We start from the raw sequence: 17,486 nt of genomic DNA on the forward strand, positions 1-17,486 counted from the left end.
CCCAGCATGTTCCTCATACCTCATCTGATCAGCCAAGGTATTTTGATACTTGAGACAGAAAATCTAAATGGCATCCCTCCCCACCCTGCACACTAATTTACTTAAGCAAGTCCCACTAAAATGAATGGGTGGTGTACAGAAGTAAAAGTCCTTAGTTAGAAGTAAGGCAATGGGAAGAAAAAGGGGCAAATTCTGCTCATGAGATCTAGTAACTTGAAATTTCAGCCCATATGGAATTTCCCTCACTTGGTAGAACTAGGTGTGTACAGCCCACTCCCATTCATTTCAACTGAGCTTGTGTGGGGGAACCTTCCAGTGGATTGGATCTCCCTGGGTTCCTGTTCATTTCCATGGAGCTTGTGCAGGAGACCTTTCTAGTGGATTGTGCTACTGTGTCTTTATAGGCCAGAGGTGCATGATCCTTTTGGGCCCAAGGGTGGCATCATGGGGCTGGACATGCATGCAAATATTCCACACGCAAGTGCACACATAGTTTATGAATTTCTTCCCATCCCCTATTCTCCCCTTTGTATCATGTTCAATTTATGAGGCCCGGTTGTACAGATCTGGCCCACTGTGGCCCAGTCTGCTGGGACATGAGGAAAAACTGCCCAGCAGTCAGACAATGGAACCAACTGCCTCGAGAGGTGGTGGGCTCTCTGCCCTTGGAGGTATTCAAGCAGAGACTGGACAGCCATCTGTTGGGGATGCTTTAAACTGGATTCCTGCACTGAGCAGGGGGTTGGACTCCATGGCCTCAATGGCCCCTTCCAACTCTATGATTCTACTAGGTTCCCTCCCCACCCCACTTTATTCCCACTTCATGCTTTCCTCCATTTTATCCCACCCCATGCAACATTGCCCCCTCTACTCAGGCTAATTTGCATTTTGTAAGCATATTTATTTTTTTAAGGTTTTTTTTCTGGCACTTTTACTGCTGCATTTTTTTTGGCAAGGGTCCCAGGGAGGGACTTTTGGGGGCACATCTGGCCCATGGGCCACACTTTTTGCCCCCCTGCTATAGGCCCACTGTCCCATCCTTACGGGCAGCTGACGTTTTCTGCCTCCTTTTCTGTCTTGATGGGGATGTCCTCTTCTGTGGTTTTTTTAATCCAATCTCTGCGAGAGGAGGGTGTACAGGAGGGAAATCTCACAATGGGCTCTTGTTCCCGCAGGGATGGGAAGAAAGGAGAAGACAGGAGTACTATATGAAAGGTTCACTATAAATGTGTGTCTCCTCTGTGCATCTGTCGTTTCCTTCCTGGAAGAACGTGGAGCAGGAGAAGCTAAGCAGTGTGTAAATTGGATCAATGTCCTGGGGAAAAAAGACAATGAAAGACTCAGCAAGGGCTGGGGTTAGAAAACCACTGAGCTTGTATACACGGTGAATTTGAAACTCACAGGGAATCCGACTTCGGTTCTGGAATCGGTGTCTTCATTTCCCTTCTCCTCCTGTGATGGATCCCCACATTTTGATGTTGGGGATTTGGCTTTAGGCAGAATGCCCCAGTCTTGGCTCATTGGCTGCAACTGCCCGGGCTCTTCTTGGAGATCTAATAGTAGAACAACCCTGGGTAACATCAATGGTGTATTTCCTTTCAAGCCCCTAGACCTTTATCCAATGCCACTTTCTTCTATCTGCAAGTCTTAGGTTGGCCAGCCAGTGGAGCTCCTTTGTTCAAAGTAGAAGTGAGGTTTTGAGGTGATTGGCTGATGCTGTTGTTTTAAAGGGTTATTTCCAGAGCTCAGCCATTGCTCACCCCTCCCCCATAGCACTCTGGGGGTGGTAAGGAGTGGTGGGCAGGCATTCACATGGTGTTTGAAAAGCAGTGGAGGCTGGTGGCTCCTATGTCAGTGGGGCAGTGAATCTGCTCCTGGTTTCAGTCAGAATAATAACAGAGCTATCCAAAGTGCTGAATCCTATTCCCCAAATGGGTTCGGCACATTGCATTGCTCATTTATAGTTCTGAGTGAAAACCAGTGTGGATTTATCACCCCTGACATAGGAGTCACCAGCCGCCACTGGCTGTCAGGGAAAAAAAATGTGACTCTTCTCTGGAGCCCTGATGGGAAAGGGAGAGCCCAGCTTCTTACTTACTTATAGAGACTCCAGCGGGGTCCGCATTGCAACTGAAAGATAGAACAATGGTATGAGCAGTGGATGGGTGCAAGGGGCAGAGAAGGGAAGCTGGAAGAAACAGTGGTGCAGCTAGGCAACTTTAGATCCTAGATTGAAGGTGCAAGCCTATGCAGGTTTAGAGAGAGAAAAGTCCTACAACTCCCAGCATTCCCCAGCCAGCCATGGCTGGCTGGGGGATGCTGGGAGTTGTAGGACTTTTCTCTCTCTAAACCTGCATAGGATTGTGCCCGTAATGGTCTTATGGAGGCCCTCTTTGAACGGCCAGGTGCATTATTTCAGTTGTGAAGCACTCTACTAGCATTTCTCTTCTTCCCCCAACCATCATTCCATGCTTTACAGCTGCTTCTACATTCATCATATGTCAAAGCAATAAACAAACCAAAGCCAGCTTGCCAACCTCAATAAAGAAGGAATACTCGGAGTGCGTGCAGTTTCACATTTTAAACTCGCTTAAATCATAGCATCATCATGGCTACATGAATAAAATGGAGGCTGCTTCCACTGCCAATTTCCTCCTCTCTGGGTCGCGATCGGCCCACCCCATGGGCTGTGGGCCCTGAACTTTGGCCCCAAAGTGCAGCCCTAGCTGCCCAGCTAGGAAGAAATCTTGAAGGGGTATGGGCCACATGGCTTTAGTTGGCCTTGCTCCCCTGCCTTCAAGAACAGCCTGGCAAACAGAGTCCCTGAACCTCTGACACGCGTACTCTTATGTTGTAATTTTTTCTCTGATTTGTCATGTTGTATAATTTACCCTCTTCTGACCAACTTCCCAGGGCATCCAGATGAAAGATTGGTAATCACTTGTCTTTTGGATGAGGTCCCACATGTCACTGAACAGGTGGCTAATTTCTTTCTAATTGCCACGCAAGCGAGCTCAGCTGATTGACTGTATTAGCTAAATTGAAGAAATAGTTATCTGTGTCCTGATATTTGTGTATCTGTCTGCGTATTTTAACTTGAACGGGTCTAAATGACCATAATAAAAAGTATAAGAGCAACCTGGCACACAGAAACTGAACAGGTGATGCTTCTTAGCGTGGAGAGAAGGTAAGGGAAATCCTGTGTAATTGCTATGTGTAGGACTGCTGCTAAAAGCACAGGAGCAGGGCCAGTGTAAAAGGTGGCAACCTGATCCAAATGGATGGGGAAGAAATACATTTAGGGGAGTGTGTCTGTATCCATTTTGGGCCTTGCTTCGAAGTGCTGGGAATCCTGGATGGCAGACCAAGCTAGCTGAAAGCTGCAATAAGGGTTTATGTGCTGGGGGAGGTAAACAGCCCTCCATGCGAAAGGGCCCTGCAGAAAAGGCACACTCAATCCTCCTTACCCTCTCATCTTCATAGACGTTTGGAAATTCACTGTTCTCCAGTAGTTCCTGGGAAGGAATTTGAAGAGGAAGCAGCTAAGCACAGAAAAAGTAGTATCAGAAGAAAAGAATGACTCATAGGGTGGGAAGCTTGGGGTATACTGTCCTTCCTAGAAGTAAAGAAATTGGGAAGAAGCTAATAGTGGCAGAGAGGGATGGACAAATCTGTCCTTTTTGCTTTCTCTGTTTTGCATTTATCCAGTCTTAAGTTTGGTTTGTCCCAAACATGGAGGGTTTTTTTTTCAAGTTCACCTAAAAATTCATAAGCATTTTTGTGCGCATTTCTCCAAATACATGCCTTTTTATAATATACACATTCTTTGCAAGCACTTTCCCTGAAATAATGGATCTTTGACTGATATTTTCCCTAACACACAGATTTGGGAATGCTTTTTTTTTTTTTACTGGAGAGTCCATTGCAAAATCCAGATGACGCATTTTGAAGGATAGCTGAGTTCTGGTTGGCATAGTGGTTTGAAAGTACAAAATCAGTAAATTTGCATTAAAACATCACCAGAACGAATTCCTCCCCCATCTCTAGCGGCAGAACACCTATTTTTTCAGGCAGAAGGCCCCCAGGTTCAATTCCTGACATCTCCAGTTAAAAAGATCCAGGCAGTGGGGATGGAAAAGACCAATGAACCTGGAGAGCCACTGTTAGTACTAGGCTAGATGGCTTAAGCTTTCTTGTTTCGGGTCTACTGGACATTACAACATCTCTTTAATAAAGGTTTGTCCGATATAGCTAATGCTTCTTTTAACCACATGTTTGAGAAATGTCCAATAGTTGCCTCTTTTTGGGAGGAAGCTATCATACGGATAAACTGTGTATTGGAACACTCTTTAATATTTACTGATGTAGATGTTTTATTTATTTATTACATTATATCCCAGCTTTTTTCCCCCTTAAGGGACCCAAGGCAGCGTGCATAATCCTCCTCCTCCTCTCCATTTTAGTCCCACAACAACAACCCTGTGAAGTAGGTTGGGCTGAGAGTCTGTGACTGGGCCAGAGTCACCCAGTGAGCTTCCATGGCCGAGTGGTGACCAGAACCCCGATCTCCTGGCTCCCCATCCAACACTCTAGCCACTGTACCACACTGGCTGTTCAGTTCTTTTACACTATTTACCTGCTTCCTGGAAGTTAACACTTGGGTCAGCATAAATGGATTTTTCTCACTGTTTTGACTGCCAAAAGACTGATACTACAACACTGGAAGGATACGTGCTCACTTGTAATGCAAGGGATTGAAGATCTAACAATGCTAGCAACATTCAGAAGGATGGTATATAGGCGCCACTCGGAAATGGACCTATATATGGATATTTGCTCTGTTTTTATTGAAGCTTATGTATAATCTACCTTTTCTTTTTTCCTTTTTTTAGAATGTTGTAATAACTGAAACTGAGACTTTTAAACCATGTCATTATATTTTAGATTTTCCTTTTTTTCTTCTTTTTTTGGTTGTTTTGTTTTGCTTTGTTGAAGTTTACAATAATTTTTTTTTAAAAAAACCTTTCCCCACCCAGCATATACACCGATGAGACATCTTAACCTATGGATTTTCTGCCTGCCTGGCACACAGCTAGCAGTCCTTCCAGGAAAGAAAACTGTCACTCCCCCTAGAGTGGCCAATTGCAATATTGGACAGGGCTTTAATAGTTGTGGAGAAGGGGACAGACAAGGGAAAGAACTTCTCCATGCGACACATCACTTGACTTGTGGAACTCATCCCTACAAGATGTGATGATGGCCGCTAGTCCTGTTGCCTGTGCCACGGCCTACAGACTTCTGTCTGGCGACGTGACAGAGACGGGCTTTCTCTGCAGTGGCGTCCACTCCGTGGAACAATCTCTTCCCTGAAGTATGTCAGGCCTCGATGCTGGGGTGCTTTAGGCATTTACTGAAAACATATATTTGCTTTGGCTTTCTCCCAGCCATGGGCAGTCTTTGTATCAGCTTCATGGCAGTCTTGTATGTGGTCTTTTTTGTTTGTTTTTATTCTTTTGCAAACCACTCCCAGACTTGTTTCATATGAGAAGCAGGACATGAACATTGTCAATAAAAATAAATAACTAAATAAATAATATGGCTTCACTGGCTTTAAAAGGGGATGAGACACATTCGTGGAAGAGGCAAGGCCGATCAATAGCGATTAAGTCATGACGACTTTATGCACCTCCAGATTCAGAAGCAGTCTGCCTGTGTTTACCAGCTGCTGTGGAGCAAACATGCGGAAGGGCTATGGCCTTTTCATACTCCGCTTGTGAGCTTCCCAGAGGCCATTTGGCTGGCCAGAGTTGGATGCTGGATATCGGGCTGGATGGATCCTCTTGGTCTGAGACAACAAACACACCCTTTTATGTTATTAAGAGGGAATTTTGGCAGCTACAGCTTTTCCCACCCATGCAGCCCTATGACACGAGAAGCTCTGTCAGTGCAAATTCCCTCTTCTGCTTTTATGTGCACAGGGGCCCTGCCTCGTATTGCATTGGCCCACACTACCCATGCTGTAATGTCCAGCTCAGAGCAGCCTTCCCCAACCTGGTGCCCTCCAGATGTGTTTGACTACGACTTTAGGGATGGCGGAGAATTTCTCCCCGAATCTTCGGGAGGCCGAGCGCCAACGCATTCGGCCCCCCGAAGTTGGTTGGGAAATTCTCCGCCGGCCCCCCGCCCCCCCCGGGACGGGACTTACCTTCGGTGAATGTCCCTCTCGGCGGCGGGTCCCGGCGGCGTTTCGTCACGGGCGGGGGCAGCAGCCGGTCTCCTGACCGGCTGCCGCCGCCACCATTGCAAAAAAAAAAAAAACCCTAAAGTAAACAAACACCCGTGATAGGCTACGTAACGATTTACGTAGCCTATCACGGCTAGATTTCCAAAGTCAGCCGTGATAGGCTACGTAAATTGTCACGTATCCTATCACGGGTGACTTTGAAAAAAAAAAAAAAGCGCGTACGCAAATGGCGGCGCCCCATGGGGCGCCGCCATTTGCGTTCCTTAGTTTGGCACGTCTAGTCTACGTAAAGATTTACGTAGACTACGGCGAAAATAAGGGCACGCTATTTGCATTGCCCTTATTTTCGCCGTAGTCTACGTAAATCTTTATGTAGACTAGACGTACTAAAATAAGGAACGCAAATGGTGGCGCCCCATGGGCGCCGCCATTTGTGTACGCGCTTTTTTTTTTTCCTAAAGTCACCAGTGATAGGCTACGTGACGAATTACATAGCCTATCACAGCTGACTTTGGAAATCTAGCCGTGATAGGCTACGTAAATCGTCACGTAGCCTATCATGGGGTCTTTTTTTTTTTTACTTTTTGTTTCGCGGCCAGGGAGACGGGGCGCTTCTCCTTGGCCTGAATTTCGGCGAGGCGGGGCGCCTCCCCCCCGGCCTGAATTTCGGCCGGGCGAGGTGGGACGCCTCCCCCCCCTCGCCTGAACTTTGGGGGGAAAAGCGAAGTGCCTCCCCCCCACCGCGAAGCCAAGCTGCGAAAAGGTAAGTGACTTTCGTACATCCCTATACAACTTCCAGCACGCCCCAGCCAGCCATGCTGGGAGCTGCTGTTCAACACATCCGGAGGGCACCAGGTTGGGGAAGGCTGACTTCGAGGAAGCGGCTTTTAATACCAGTGAGCTATTACTAGCTTGTAGGCCCCCACTCTGTGGAACTCCCTCCCTAGGGAACTCCGTCATGCCCCCTCTTTAATAAGCTTCCGCCACGCATTAAAAACGTGGTGTTCAGGCAGGCATTTGGGGTGGGTTAGGGTAATTTTTAGAAATATGATGTTTTTAATGTAGAATGTTATTGCTTTGAACTGTTTTTACTGTTGTACATCACCCAGAGTGGCTGGGTGACCTGCCAGATGGGCGATTAATAAATTAAACAAACAAACAAACAAACAAATGAATGGTTTATCCTCACTCACCTGCTTGAGATCCGTCTGTTATCTGGGAAGAGAAGAGGGAAAGAAATTTTGTGATGGAGAGTTTGGTTTTATTTCTTTATTTCTTACATTTATAACTTGCCTTTTTTCCTCTTGCAAGGAACCCAAGGTGGCTTACATGGGCCTCCTCTCCATATTATCCTCATAACAACCCTGTGAGGTAGGTGAGGCTAAGAATCAGTGACTGGCCCAAAGTCACCCAATGAGTTTCATGGCCAAATGGGGACTAGAACCCAGATCTCTCAAGTCCCAGTCCAACACTCTAACCACGACGCCACACTGGCCCTTTTGTCCTTATGTCTCCATCTTCCCTTGGAGGACCAAGGATTCCATCATACAGGAGAAAATTCAGGCAAGACCCCCCCCCAACTAGGGTTCCTACCTCCCTGCAACCCTGGCAGGTCTCTTATGCCATTAGAAGCTGCATAAGATGCAGTTAAATGGAGATAAAATAAGCAGAAGCGCTTCTCCTGTTAAATTTCTGCCTGTGGAGCAGCTGTCAAACACACACATGCATTGAATGATTAAAATCTTTCAAGCTCGCCTCACAGTCAAGGACTCTTGAGGTGGCTGGCAGTGTTTTAAAACTGTAAATGCAGTATGATCGCAGAACATTTAACACACAATTTAACACAGAATAGTAATAAAGTGAAGACTCTGACAGTTAATAACACCAGATTCCATCAAATGCTTTTTAACTGTGGCCTAAACCCAGTGTGTCATTAATCGCATCATTACTTACGTGCACCTACAATGGGTGCATCATGAATGTTTGCGCACACACACAACCCCCTTTTGTTTTCTGCTACTCAGCAATGCATTGCGGAAGCCCTCTTCTGAGCCGGTTAAGAGAAATAAATGTGAGGTCCAGGAAAGGACACTGCTGGCTGCATCCTCTCTTGAGCAAGGCCCCGTGGTTTCTCCTGCTTTCTATGTAGCAGTGGTTCCCTTCAAGCAGAGTGGTAGAAGAAAGCATTGAATTTCTGTGCTGGCTATGCAGCAGGGAAGCTCCTCTGCCTTGCCTTCCCTGGTGCCCAGCATCGCCCTCTTCTGCAAATACCTTTGTACTTCCTCCTACAAAAGCAGACAAGGAAAGCCAGGAGTAAAAGGCCTCCACTACCACATCCAATCGCCAGCCAGGGAAAACGAGATGAACCTACGCAAGAGAACCATTATTAATGACAGAACAGATTAATTGATGTAAAAACAAAGGCTAGGTTTTGTGAAATTCAGTGTTCTCTGCTCCACACACCTTCCCAGTTTTGGCCATCCTGCTCGCCTTTACTCCCTGGCCTACAGTCCCTGGCGTCTCCAAAGCACCCTTGCTTGTCCCTTTCTGAAAACAGCACAAAGCCACTCCTGTCCTGTTGCTTGGCCCTATCTGAGGTTTTCTGTTTTTGCTTGGAAATTATCTCTCTTATTCCAGAAGTCCATATCCAGATCCAAATGCATTCAGTCGTGAATAAAAAGAAATCCTGCACATGCTCAAAGCTGTCATCTTTACTATTAGTTATCTTCCAACACTGAGCATAGCATGCAAACCTAATAAGTCTGGGGCCAAGCCTGGATCATAGAATCATAGAATAGTAGGGTTGGAAGGGGCCTACAAGGCCATCGAGTCCAAGATGCTCAGGCTCAGATAAGGACTGAATGTACACTCAAAACCTTGAGATCTAGATACTTGGTTTTATGCCAAGTGAAATTAGACATTAAAATTTCCATGTTGTTCAAAAGATCACATTTTGCATAGAATGCAGAAAACCAGAGAGACACTAAATAACCCAGTGGCCCATTATGCAATCCAGGTGACACTTATCCCTACACAGTGGCTGCAAAGAGCGGAAAGCTGCCGTATAACTGGGCGCGGTGAGGTGGCCTGGGCAGCAAAGGGCCGCAAATTGACAATTATCTACAATGCATTAATTATGTGAAGACCGTCAGAGGGGGGCAGGTACCTTCTGGAATTTCTTTTGTTGGCTGCAAGGGCATTGTGGGATGAAGGCTGTTCATGATGTTACAGCTGGTGGGTGATTTTGTGGTGTCCTGAGTCTCGGTGCTGGTTGGGGTGCTGTAATGCAAACTGGGCCGGGCAGAGCTGGATGTGGAAGCAGTTGATCCATGGGGCTCAGTGTGCTGTTTTGGGTCTGCTTTGGTGGTGTAGATGGGAGAATTCTGAGAAGGCCTGGATGTGGAAGTAGTTGATCCATGGAGCTCAGTGTGTTGTTTTGGGTCTGTTTTGGTGGTGTAGATGTCAACAGTCTGGGAAGGGCTGGATCGCAAAGCTGCTGATGTCAGCATGGTAGAGGGATTGGCAGGTCCCTTTGTGACTGCAGAGCCAAGAAGAGCCCAGGCAGTGCTGGAGAACGCTGGCCTTGTGGCAGAGGGGTCATCCGCTGAAGTGAGAATCACAGAATTATTTCAAGGTTAGAAGAGATCCCATCTGTGGACATTCCTCCCCCTTTACTCTATGAGCACCAGAACAGATGCTCCTGAAAAGAACCTGATGCAACCGTGCATCCAGCATGGATCTGGGAAACCTCTAAGCTCCACGCTCACCCACGTTCATTCTTCTCATTAGCTGAAGAGTGGCATAGGTTTGCCCTCAGTGGTGACGGAGAACAGTTGGTCCTATCCTCCAATGCGCTTCTCATTCCGTTTTTGTGATGTGAAGATCCCCCCTGTACCCTAAGTAGTCTCACCCAACTAAAAAGGGAGGTGATGTAAGTCATCCAGTGAGTGTAGCTTTCTGTCTCTGAGGGACACTAAGGGCAAATCAGCTCTTACTTGTGCAGCACTGAACACCGTGGCTCGCACATTCACTGTTGGCACATCAGGGATCTGTAGCCTGGGCAGACGCTGCGCTGAGTCTTAACACTGTAGGCAACGTGGCTGAGGGTAGGGGCTTAGTGACGCATTACCAAAAAAGAGGAAATGCACTGGTCAACAAGAGAACAAGAGGGCACAAATTTGCATAACATTTGCATATGCCAATTTATATGTACAGACACAAGTTTAGAATAATTACTATAATTTAAGAGGAAATGCAATACATTTCATCACAGTGCAGAATACTGTGACCAGGTGACCTGTGTGCCTCTCGTTCAGTCTGCTGGCCGGGTGCAGCTGATGGGCAACCTCAAGGCCCCTGGGCTCTCCCTTCTGAGGGTGCTTGATCTTACAGCCAGCCTTGCACTGGCCAGCCTTCCAAAGGAAGGACTGCCATTGTACGGTAGGATTCCTGGCCACCCCAACTGAGGGACCAGTTTAAATGAGATTCTGGTGCGTATAACACCACACGTGTACAGAGACCTCATGAGTTTCCTTCATCCAGCCCATGGCCTGCAGCAGCCCTGGAAGTTGGAACTAGCTGGCCTGTGAGTGACTGACAGACTTGAGGCCTCAGCTCCCTCCTGCCATGGTTGCTGCAGAGGCCTCTGACTGCCAGTCTGTTCCCAGAGCAAAGACCAGGCTTTAGGGCAGAGGCAATGCCCTTCCTGTCCTGTCCGTCTTGACTCTTCTGTCCCGATCATCTTTTGTTAGATCAACCCTATCCCTTTAAGCTTTATGTAGTCATGTGAAAGGATCAGGGAGGTAAAGAGTCATCTCTGGTCTGAGGGGAAGATGATCCCCCCTGTTAGTGCTTTGTCTTTTCCGTGCCCTGTTAAGAAACATGGCAGCCTGCGGGCTGTGGGCTATGCTTTCTAGTTTGGGAGCCCTGACATCGCGCTCCTCACCATCCCACTTCACCTGTGAATTCAGTTCCCACTATTGTCACTCTCCCCACCATGGGGCTTGTAGGGGAAAAGCAGGGTTTTCACGCAAGGGCAAGAGCTCACATTCACCTCCTGCTACCCATATGTCTCACTCTTTCTTCCCTTCTCTTTACCTTTATTCTCTTCCCTAGAATTACTCTTTACTGTACATATTTGAATTCTGTTAGCATATTCTCTGCCTGCTCCTTCTCTGGCCAAATTGCCCAAACTTGGCTCAGCCTCCCAACTGCCCTGCCGAGAGACATGCCTTGAAAAAGGAGGCCTTACCCATCACTGAAATCCTAATGGTGGGGCTTTCCTGAGATGGGATCTCCCGTCCGGATTGCATAACATGGTACATGCAGGAGTACTCTGCACCATCTTGAAGATCTAGGCGCAGGGTATGTGTGAAGGTGACCAGAGAGGAGGAGAGGTTGTTGAGATGCAATTGCTCTCCATCCTTGAAAAACTGGATCCTCAACAAGCGATGCTTTTCAGGAGGTGAGCATGTGAAGTTTACGGACTCCCCTCTTCTGTAGTTGGCTTGCTGAGGGATCACGGAGATGACCGGAGTACGAGGACGGTCTGAGAAACAGGGAGCATAGAGAAAGGTACATTCACATTTGTTGGCTAACCTGTCAAGCGCATCCATCTCCCTGGAACACTGAGCACACCCAAATTACGGATTTACATTGTATGAACAATATTCTCTCCTCTAGGGAAATCCTGGGATCTCTCGTTCCCGACATCTCAGCAAACTGCATTTCCCAATTCCCTGAGGGAAGCCATGACACTTAAAGTAGTATGAAAATGACATACATTTACACTGCAGATAGGGCAAGGGAAATCAAGGGCAAGTTTCCAAGTTCAGTTTATATGGGACCTATTCCTCCTATCCTATTGTTGAGCATCTCCACACCAGCCTAAAATCCCACATTTAAAACAGGGCTTTCTGCTTCCATTTTAAATGCAGGATCACGATGGACTCCCTTTACATGCGCTTCCTCCCCCCCTTCGCCCCCTTATCTGAGTCTTCCCTATGTTTCGTTGGTCTCACTCCTCTTACTGCGGCTTTTCCTTTTTCACGGAGGGAACTCAAGCAGAACTCAAGCGGGGTGATTTGATAGCTTGTTATCTCCAATCTTTTAAAAAACGGAATAAACGTCATTTAGTGAAGGAGACACCCTGGAGGTTGACGATGTCATCGAAAGGGCTGGAAAACTTCCGTGAGTGAGCAATCTCAATAGCAGGATAAAAGCTCCGTGAGAAGAAGCCCTATATTTAAGTTTTTTTAAATTTAAGTGTTTTATACCAGTTGTACTATCGTGGCTTCCTTCAAAGAATCCTGGAAATTGAGATGCTGGGAATTCTCAGGTATAGATTCTGAACCCTGTTCGGAAAAAGAGTTTCTGGAGAGAAGGAAAGAAATTCTAAATTTCATTAATTCACTCTTTAATTGTTATTTGATTTATATGCTGCATATAACAAAATGTTTTCTGGCTGCCTCACAAAATAAAACAAGTTAAAGACAAATTACCATAAGAGATCCTAGACATATGTACAAACCTGTGCACATTCTCAAGATACACATTCATTTTATTTATTTATTATTACATTTATATCCTGCCTTTTCCCCCTCTTGCGAGGAATCCAAGGTGGCTTACATGGTCTTCCTCCTCCCTTCCATTTGATCTTCACAACAGCCCTGTGAGGTATGTGGGGCTGAGAGTCAGTGACTGGACCAAAGTCACCTGGTGAGCTTCATGGCAAAGTGGGGACTAGAACCTGGATCTCCCGAGTCCCGCTACATTCTAACCACCACACCACATAGGGTCTCACTGTGAACCTTTTAACTTTGACAACAGGGCTTCTGGCAAGAGGGGACCCAATGACTCACGCACACAGTGCCTTCTCCAAGAACAGGGGAAGGTATGAAACACAATAATGTATTGAAAATATACACTCATTTAAAAAAATTAACTTGGGAGAGCATTCAGAAATTAAAATGTTCAAAACAAGCACCAAACACATGTGAAGTGAAGTTGTAAGCTTAGTTCTCTCAGCAACTGAACTGCGGGTTACGGTGCTTGAGCGAGATCAAATTAGATTCAGTTTGTACACTTACACACGCACACACACACACACACACTATAGAAAAGGGGGTGCAGAGTAAGAAGCTACAATTCGTTGGTGAAGAACCTCATGAAAATAGGATGGAGTTACTAAGATACCTTGGGTTCAAATAATCCACTCATGAACCAGACTGGGGCATGCTGAAACTCCTGAGTCTCGGCAGGCAAAGGAAAGATAGGTCTGTTTCAAAAAGGTTGTAGCAGATTTCTGCTTTAGACAAGGCAAAAACCTAAATGAGCAGGCTGATGAGTCTGCTCAAAAAGTGGCAGTGTGGGATGGAAGGTCGAAGATGTTCCATGACTCTTTGTCTTTCCACCTAGGCTTGTCCTGGGGCCAATGGACCTCCAGTGTTTTCGACACTCCAAAAAGCAGGTAGAATCCTGCCAACAGTGCAGGAGGCCAGGAGACCAAGGTGGTTTCAGTAGCGTGGTCCCAGTATGTTCTTGCTCCAGCAGCCATGAATGGAACCCAACCGTAAACCTAAATGGCACTATTGGGGCATGGAACTTGGAGTTCTTACACTGTTTTTAAAATGCTTCAAAAGCTTTTCCTGCCCTTGCCTTGCTGCGCATAGACAAGGTTTTCTTACAACGGCCACCTCTGCAGTTGTTAATGATCACTGGCATCTGCAGTGCCTGCCCCACCGTGGAGCGGCCTGATAACAAACAGTGAATACAACAATAAAACAAATAAAAATTTAGAATGCCTGGGGAGAGGAGAAGTGTCTTTGCCTGATGTGCCAAAGGTAACAGTATGGGCACCAGGTGAGCCTCCTTGGGGAGGGCATTCCATAAATGGGTGCCACAACTGAGAAGGCCCTCTCTCTTGCAACTCTCTTCATCTTAAACCGGGCAAACCAGTTTCAGACTCATGATTTTGTCTCTCAATTATTAATATTCCTGTTGTATTTCCAAAACCTGCTTTTATAAAAGGAGGGCTGTGGAGGGGCAGGATTTAATCTGAACCTTTTTAAGGGCTTCCTAGGCCTTAAGTCACTGATTCTAAGTCACTGATTTTTAAGGACTTCCTAGGCCTTAAGTCATCAGACCATCACTGATGCAATGAATATGCAATGCAATGAATGAATATGGACTTGAGCACGCTCCGGGAGAGGGCGCAGGACAGGAAGGCCTGGCGTGCTATGGTCCATTGGGTCACGAAGAGTCGGGCACGACTGAACGACTGAACAACAACTCTGAGAGCGGAGGGCAGGAAGGCCTGGCGTGCTATGGTCCATGGGGTCACGAAGAGTCGGACACGACTGAACAACAACAACAAGGCCTTAAGTGCTGAACTTAATGCAGTGGCAGGATGTGAAGAGAATACCCTCTCTTCATTTCTGAGTCACCACAGCTGCCCCTTCCCCACATTTCAAATTAGGCGTTTGAGGGCAAGGAGTACAACCCCCAATCAGCCCCGATCCCCTCCACCCCTTCTGCTTTTAGACAACAAGCACTTGATCCCCCCCCCCCCGTGAAATAATCAGGCTGCCATTTTCTATGCTTCCCATCTGGACATCATCCAACAGCACACAGGGACTAACTCACCTGTTATGGCCAGAAGGACTGGGGGGCTCCATGGAGACGGGATCTCATGCTCTGACGACAGCATCCAATAGAGGCAGCTGTATGCCCCAGCAGAGTTTCTGTCCACTCTAATTTGTTCATACTGCCTCGTCTCTTTTCTGGGCTGCTTCTTGGAGCCCTGGCCTTGTCGCTTCCTGGAGAATGTGTATCCCACCACATCTAGGCCCCCAGGAGCGGAACATGCCAGAGTTACCTGTTCTCCTTGGAGATAGACAGGCTGCTGGGGAATCAGGGAAAGGGTTGCAGGTGGGGGCTCTGGAAATCCCAAGGAAGAAGAGGGAGAGAAGAATCCAGTCAGGCAGAGAGTAAAGCCAAGAAGCAATGTTTACAAGTCAGGGTGCGGAAAAAAGATATTGCATATAAAATAATGCTATCCTCCTGAATGGTTTTAAAAAAATAGAATAAAAATTAAAAGGGAAACATTTCATTTTTTTTTCTTTTCTGTTTCATACAGTTTTTAAAAAAATGACACATAAGTTTCCTTTGGAATATTAAACTTCTTTAATAGATGTGAATTCCATTAGTGCTCTTGCATATGGGGACAAGTAGCAGCTGGATTTCAGCAAAAACATTGGGTTGGATCCAGACTAACCGAGGGTGCAATCCTATACATGTTTAGAGAGACAAAAAGTCCTACAACTCCCAGAATTCTCCAGCCACCTATACTGACTGCGGAATTCTGGGAGTTGTAGGACGTTCTTTTGTGTAAACATGTATAGGAGTGCATCCTTAGTCCTCCTTTAGTCCCACTGAGGGATAAGGCAGCTTTTACTAAAATGGGGTCAAATACGATGCATTCAGCTGCAAGAAGGAAGATACAGGAATAGATCATATCCCGAGTTCCCTGTCCATATGATTTAAAACAGGTGGAAGAGCTTGTACAAGCATCCTGTGCTGGGAGAGCAATACTTCGTGATCATTGTTTATGAAAATGTGTTTTCATGTATTTAGAAAAAAATAATTGTAGTGTGTGTGTTTGTTACTATGCATATAATATGAGGTGTTGGATATATTCATGATTCTGTTTTTTTGGTCCCTATATACTGATTTACTTTTTTCTGTGATCAGCTTTGCGCATAATTGGGAAAAGCGGCATAGAAATAAACAGGAGGTGGAGGAGGAGCTGCTCCTCAAGCGGCTGGCTGAGAGGCCTTCACCTGCCGTTCGCCTCCCTTGGTCCCAGAAGGTAAGTTGGGGCAAAGCTGGCTCCAGGCTCAGTGCCCCAAGGCACTGTCTGAGTCCAGAGCCGGCGTGAAGGCCCCTGGGTGTGAGTGCAGGGGGGGACAAGCACGCCAGGGGCCGAATGCCAGCAGTGGGCGTAGCCTGCCCACCTTGACCTGTGGCCCCAGCCACTGCTGGCACGCTGCCCCGATGTGCTTGACTGGAGCCATTTTGGCCCATGGACCAAAGAGAGAGAGAGAGAGAGAAAGAAAGAAAGAAAGAAAGAAAGAAAGAGTGTCCCATCACTACTGTAACCAATCTGTGTTGGCAAGATAAGTATCTAACTGCCAAGACTGCAGGTCTCCTTTCTACCGTAACTGATGTTCAAGAAACATTTTTAATGGAGAATGCTGAGTTGAGGAGATTCACGGCTGATTTCATACAATGTCATTCAGATTTGTGGAAATTTTAGTGATCCTAACTTCTGTTAGAACAAGGACAAAATATTTAAAGGGGAATGCCATGGGGATCTGGAATGTTATATCATTTGGGTTTCTGTCAATTTTAATTGCATTATATTAATTTAGATATGTAGTTTCCCTTGTTAAATTTTTCCTTTGTGATGGTCTGATGACTACATACAAATAAAGAAATCTGAATCACAATCCACTGCTTTCAGTATTAAAATGTGTCTCACTTAGTATGAATTCAACCCATGTTCTTTAGACATTCTCCTTTACAGAGTCTGGGATTTTATTGCTCAGTCTAATACCAGCTCTGAAGACACGGGGCGTCTCTATGGGCTCCTTTACACCAGGCTTTTATCCTGTGATTGAGATGGCTCCTTCATGGAAGTTTGCGGGCTCTTTACATGACGCCGTGACCCTCCAGGACGTCTCCTGCACTAAGTGCCCTCTGTTCCATTTTTAAATAGTTCGCAGATAATGAGCTATCAAATTACCCCACTGTTTTCTGCTTCAGTTTCCTCCGTGAAAAGAGTTAAAGCCGCAAAAAGAGGAGCAAGATCAGTGAAAGATAATGGAAGACTCGGATACGGGGAGAAGGAGGAGGGAAGGGGAGGGCGTGTAAAGGGAGTTGTTGTGATCCTGCATTTAAAACGGAAGCAGAAATCCCCACTTTAAATGCAGGATTTCAGGATGGTGTAGAGATGCCATATATTAAAGAAAAATCCGGGATCCCGCTGGGGCATTTTCTTCCATCTCTGTGGTGCAATGAGAATTGGCTCACTAGATGAGGAATGTGACCACACCTCCTTGCTCAGCAGCCCATATATCTGTCAATGAAAAACACCTCCATCTAGTGGCTGAAAAATGGCAGTGCACCCCATTGTATGAAATACCTCTTTTAAATCGGGTGTTTTAAACTATGCTTTTTGCCC

General features: G+C 46.3%; 1 protein-coding gene across 2 annotated transcripts; it reads right to left on the reverse strand.

Annotated features, from left to right (window-relative positions):
- Positions 1 to 883: 883 nt before the first annotated feature.
- On the reverse strand, positions 884 to 15,310 carry LOC146343052 (uncharacterized). 2 transcript variants are annotated; one of them, XM_084806601.1, is made up of 9 exons: positions 14,888 to 15,310; positions 11,496 to 11,792; positions 9,411 to 9,848; positions 8,516 to 8,611; positions 7,438 to 7,459; positions 3,468 to 3,515; positions 2,099 to 2,130; positions 1,402 to 1,553; positions 884 to 1,315 (listed from the first exon to the last, which is right to left on the reverse strand). In XM_084806601.1, the coding sequence occupies exons 1-9, from the start codon at positions 14,949 to 14,951 to the stop codon at positions 1,205 to 1,207; spliced, it is 1,260 nt and encodes a 419-aa protein (XP_084662727.1). In that variant the 5' UTR covers positions 14,952 to 15,310; the 3' UTR covers positions 884 to 1,204. The 2 variants fall into 2 exon arrangements, with proteins under 2 accessions (XP_084662727.1, XP_084662726.1); XM_084806600.1 differs by having other exon boundaries at positions 891 to 1,315; positions 3,468 to 3,542.
- Positions 15,311 to 17,486: the final 2,176 nt, after the last annotated feature.

The sequence above is a fragment of the Heloderma suspectum genome, chromosome 6 (assembly GCF_057233095.1).
Source record: "Heloderma suspectum isolate Gila_16-S chromosome 6, 16-S_ref, whole genome shotgun sequence".
In the NCBI taxonomy this organism is placed as follows: Eukaryota; Metazoa; Chordata; class Lepidosauria; order Squamata; family Helodermatidae; genus Heloderma; species Heloderma suspectum.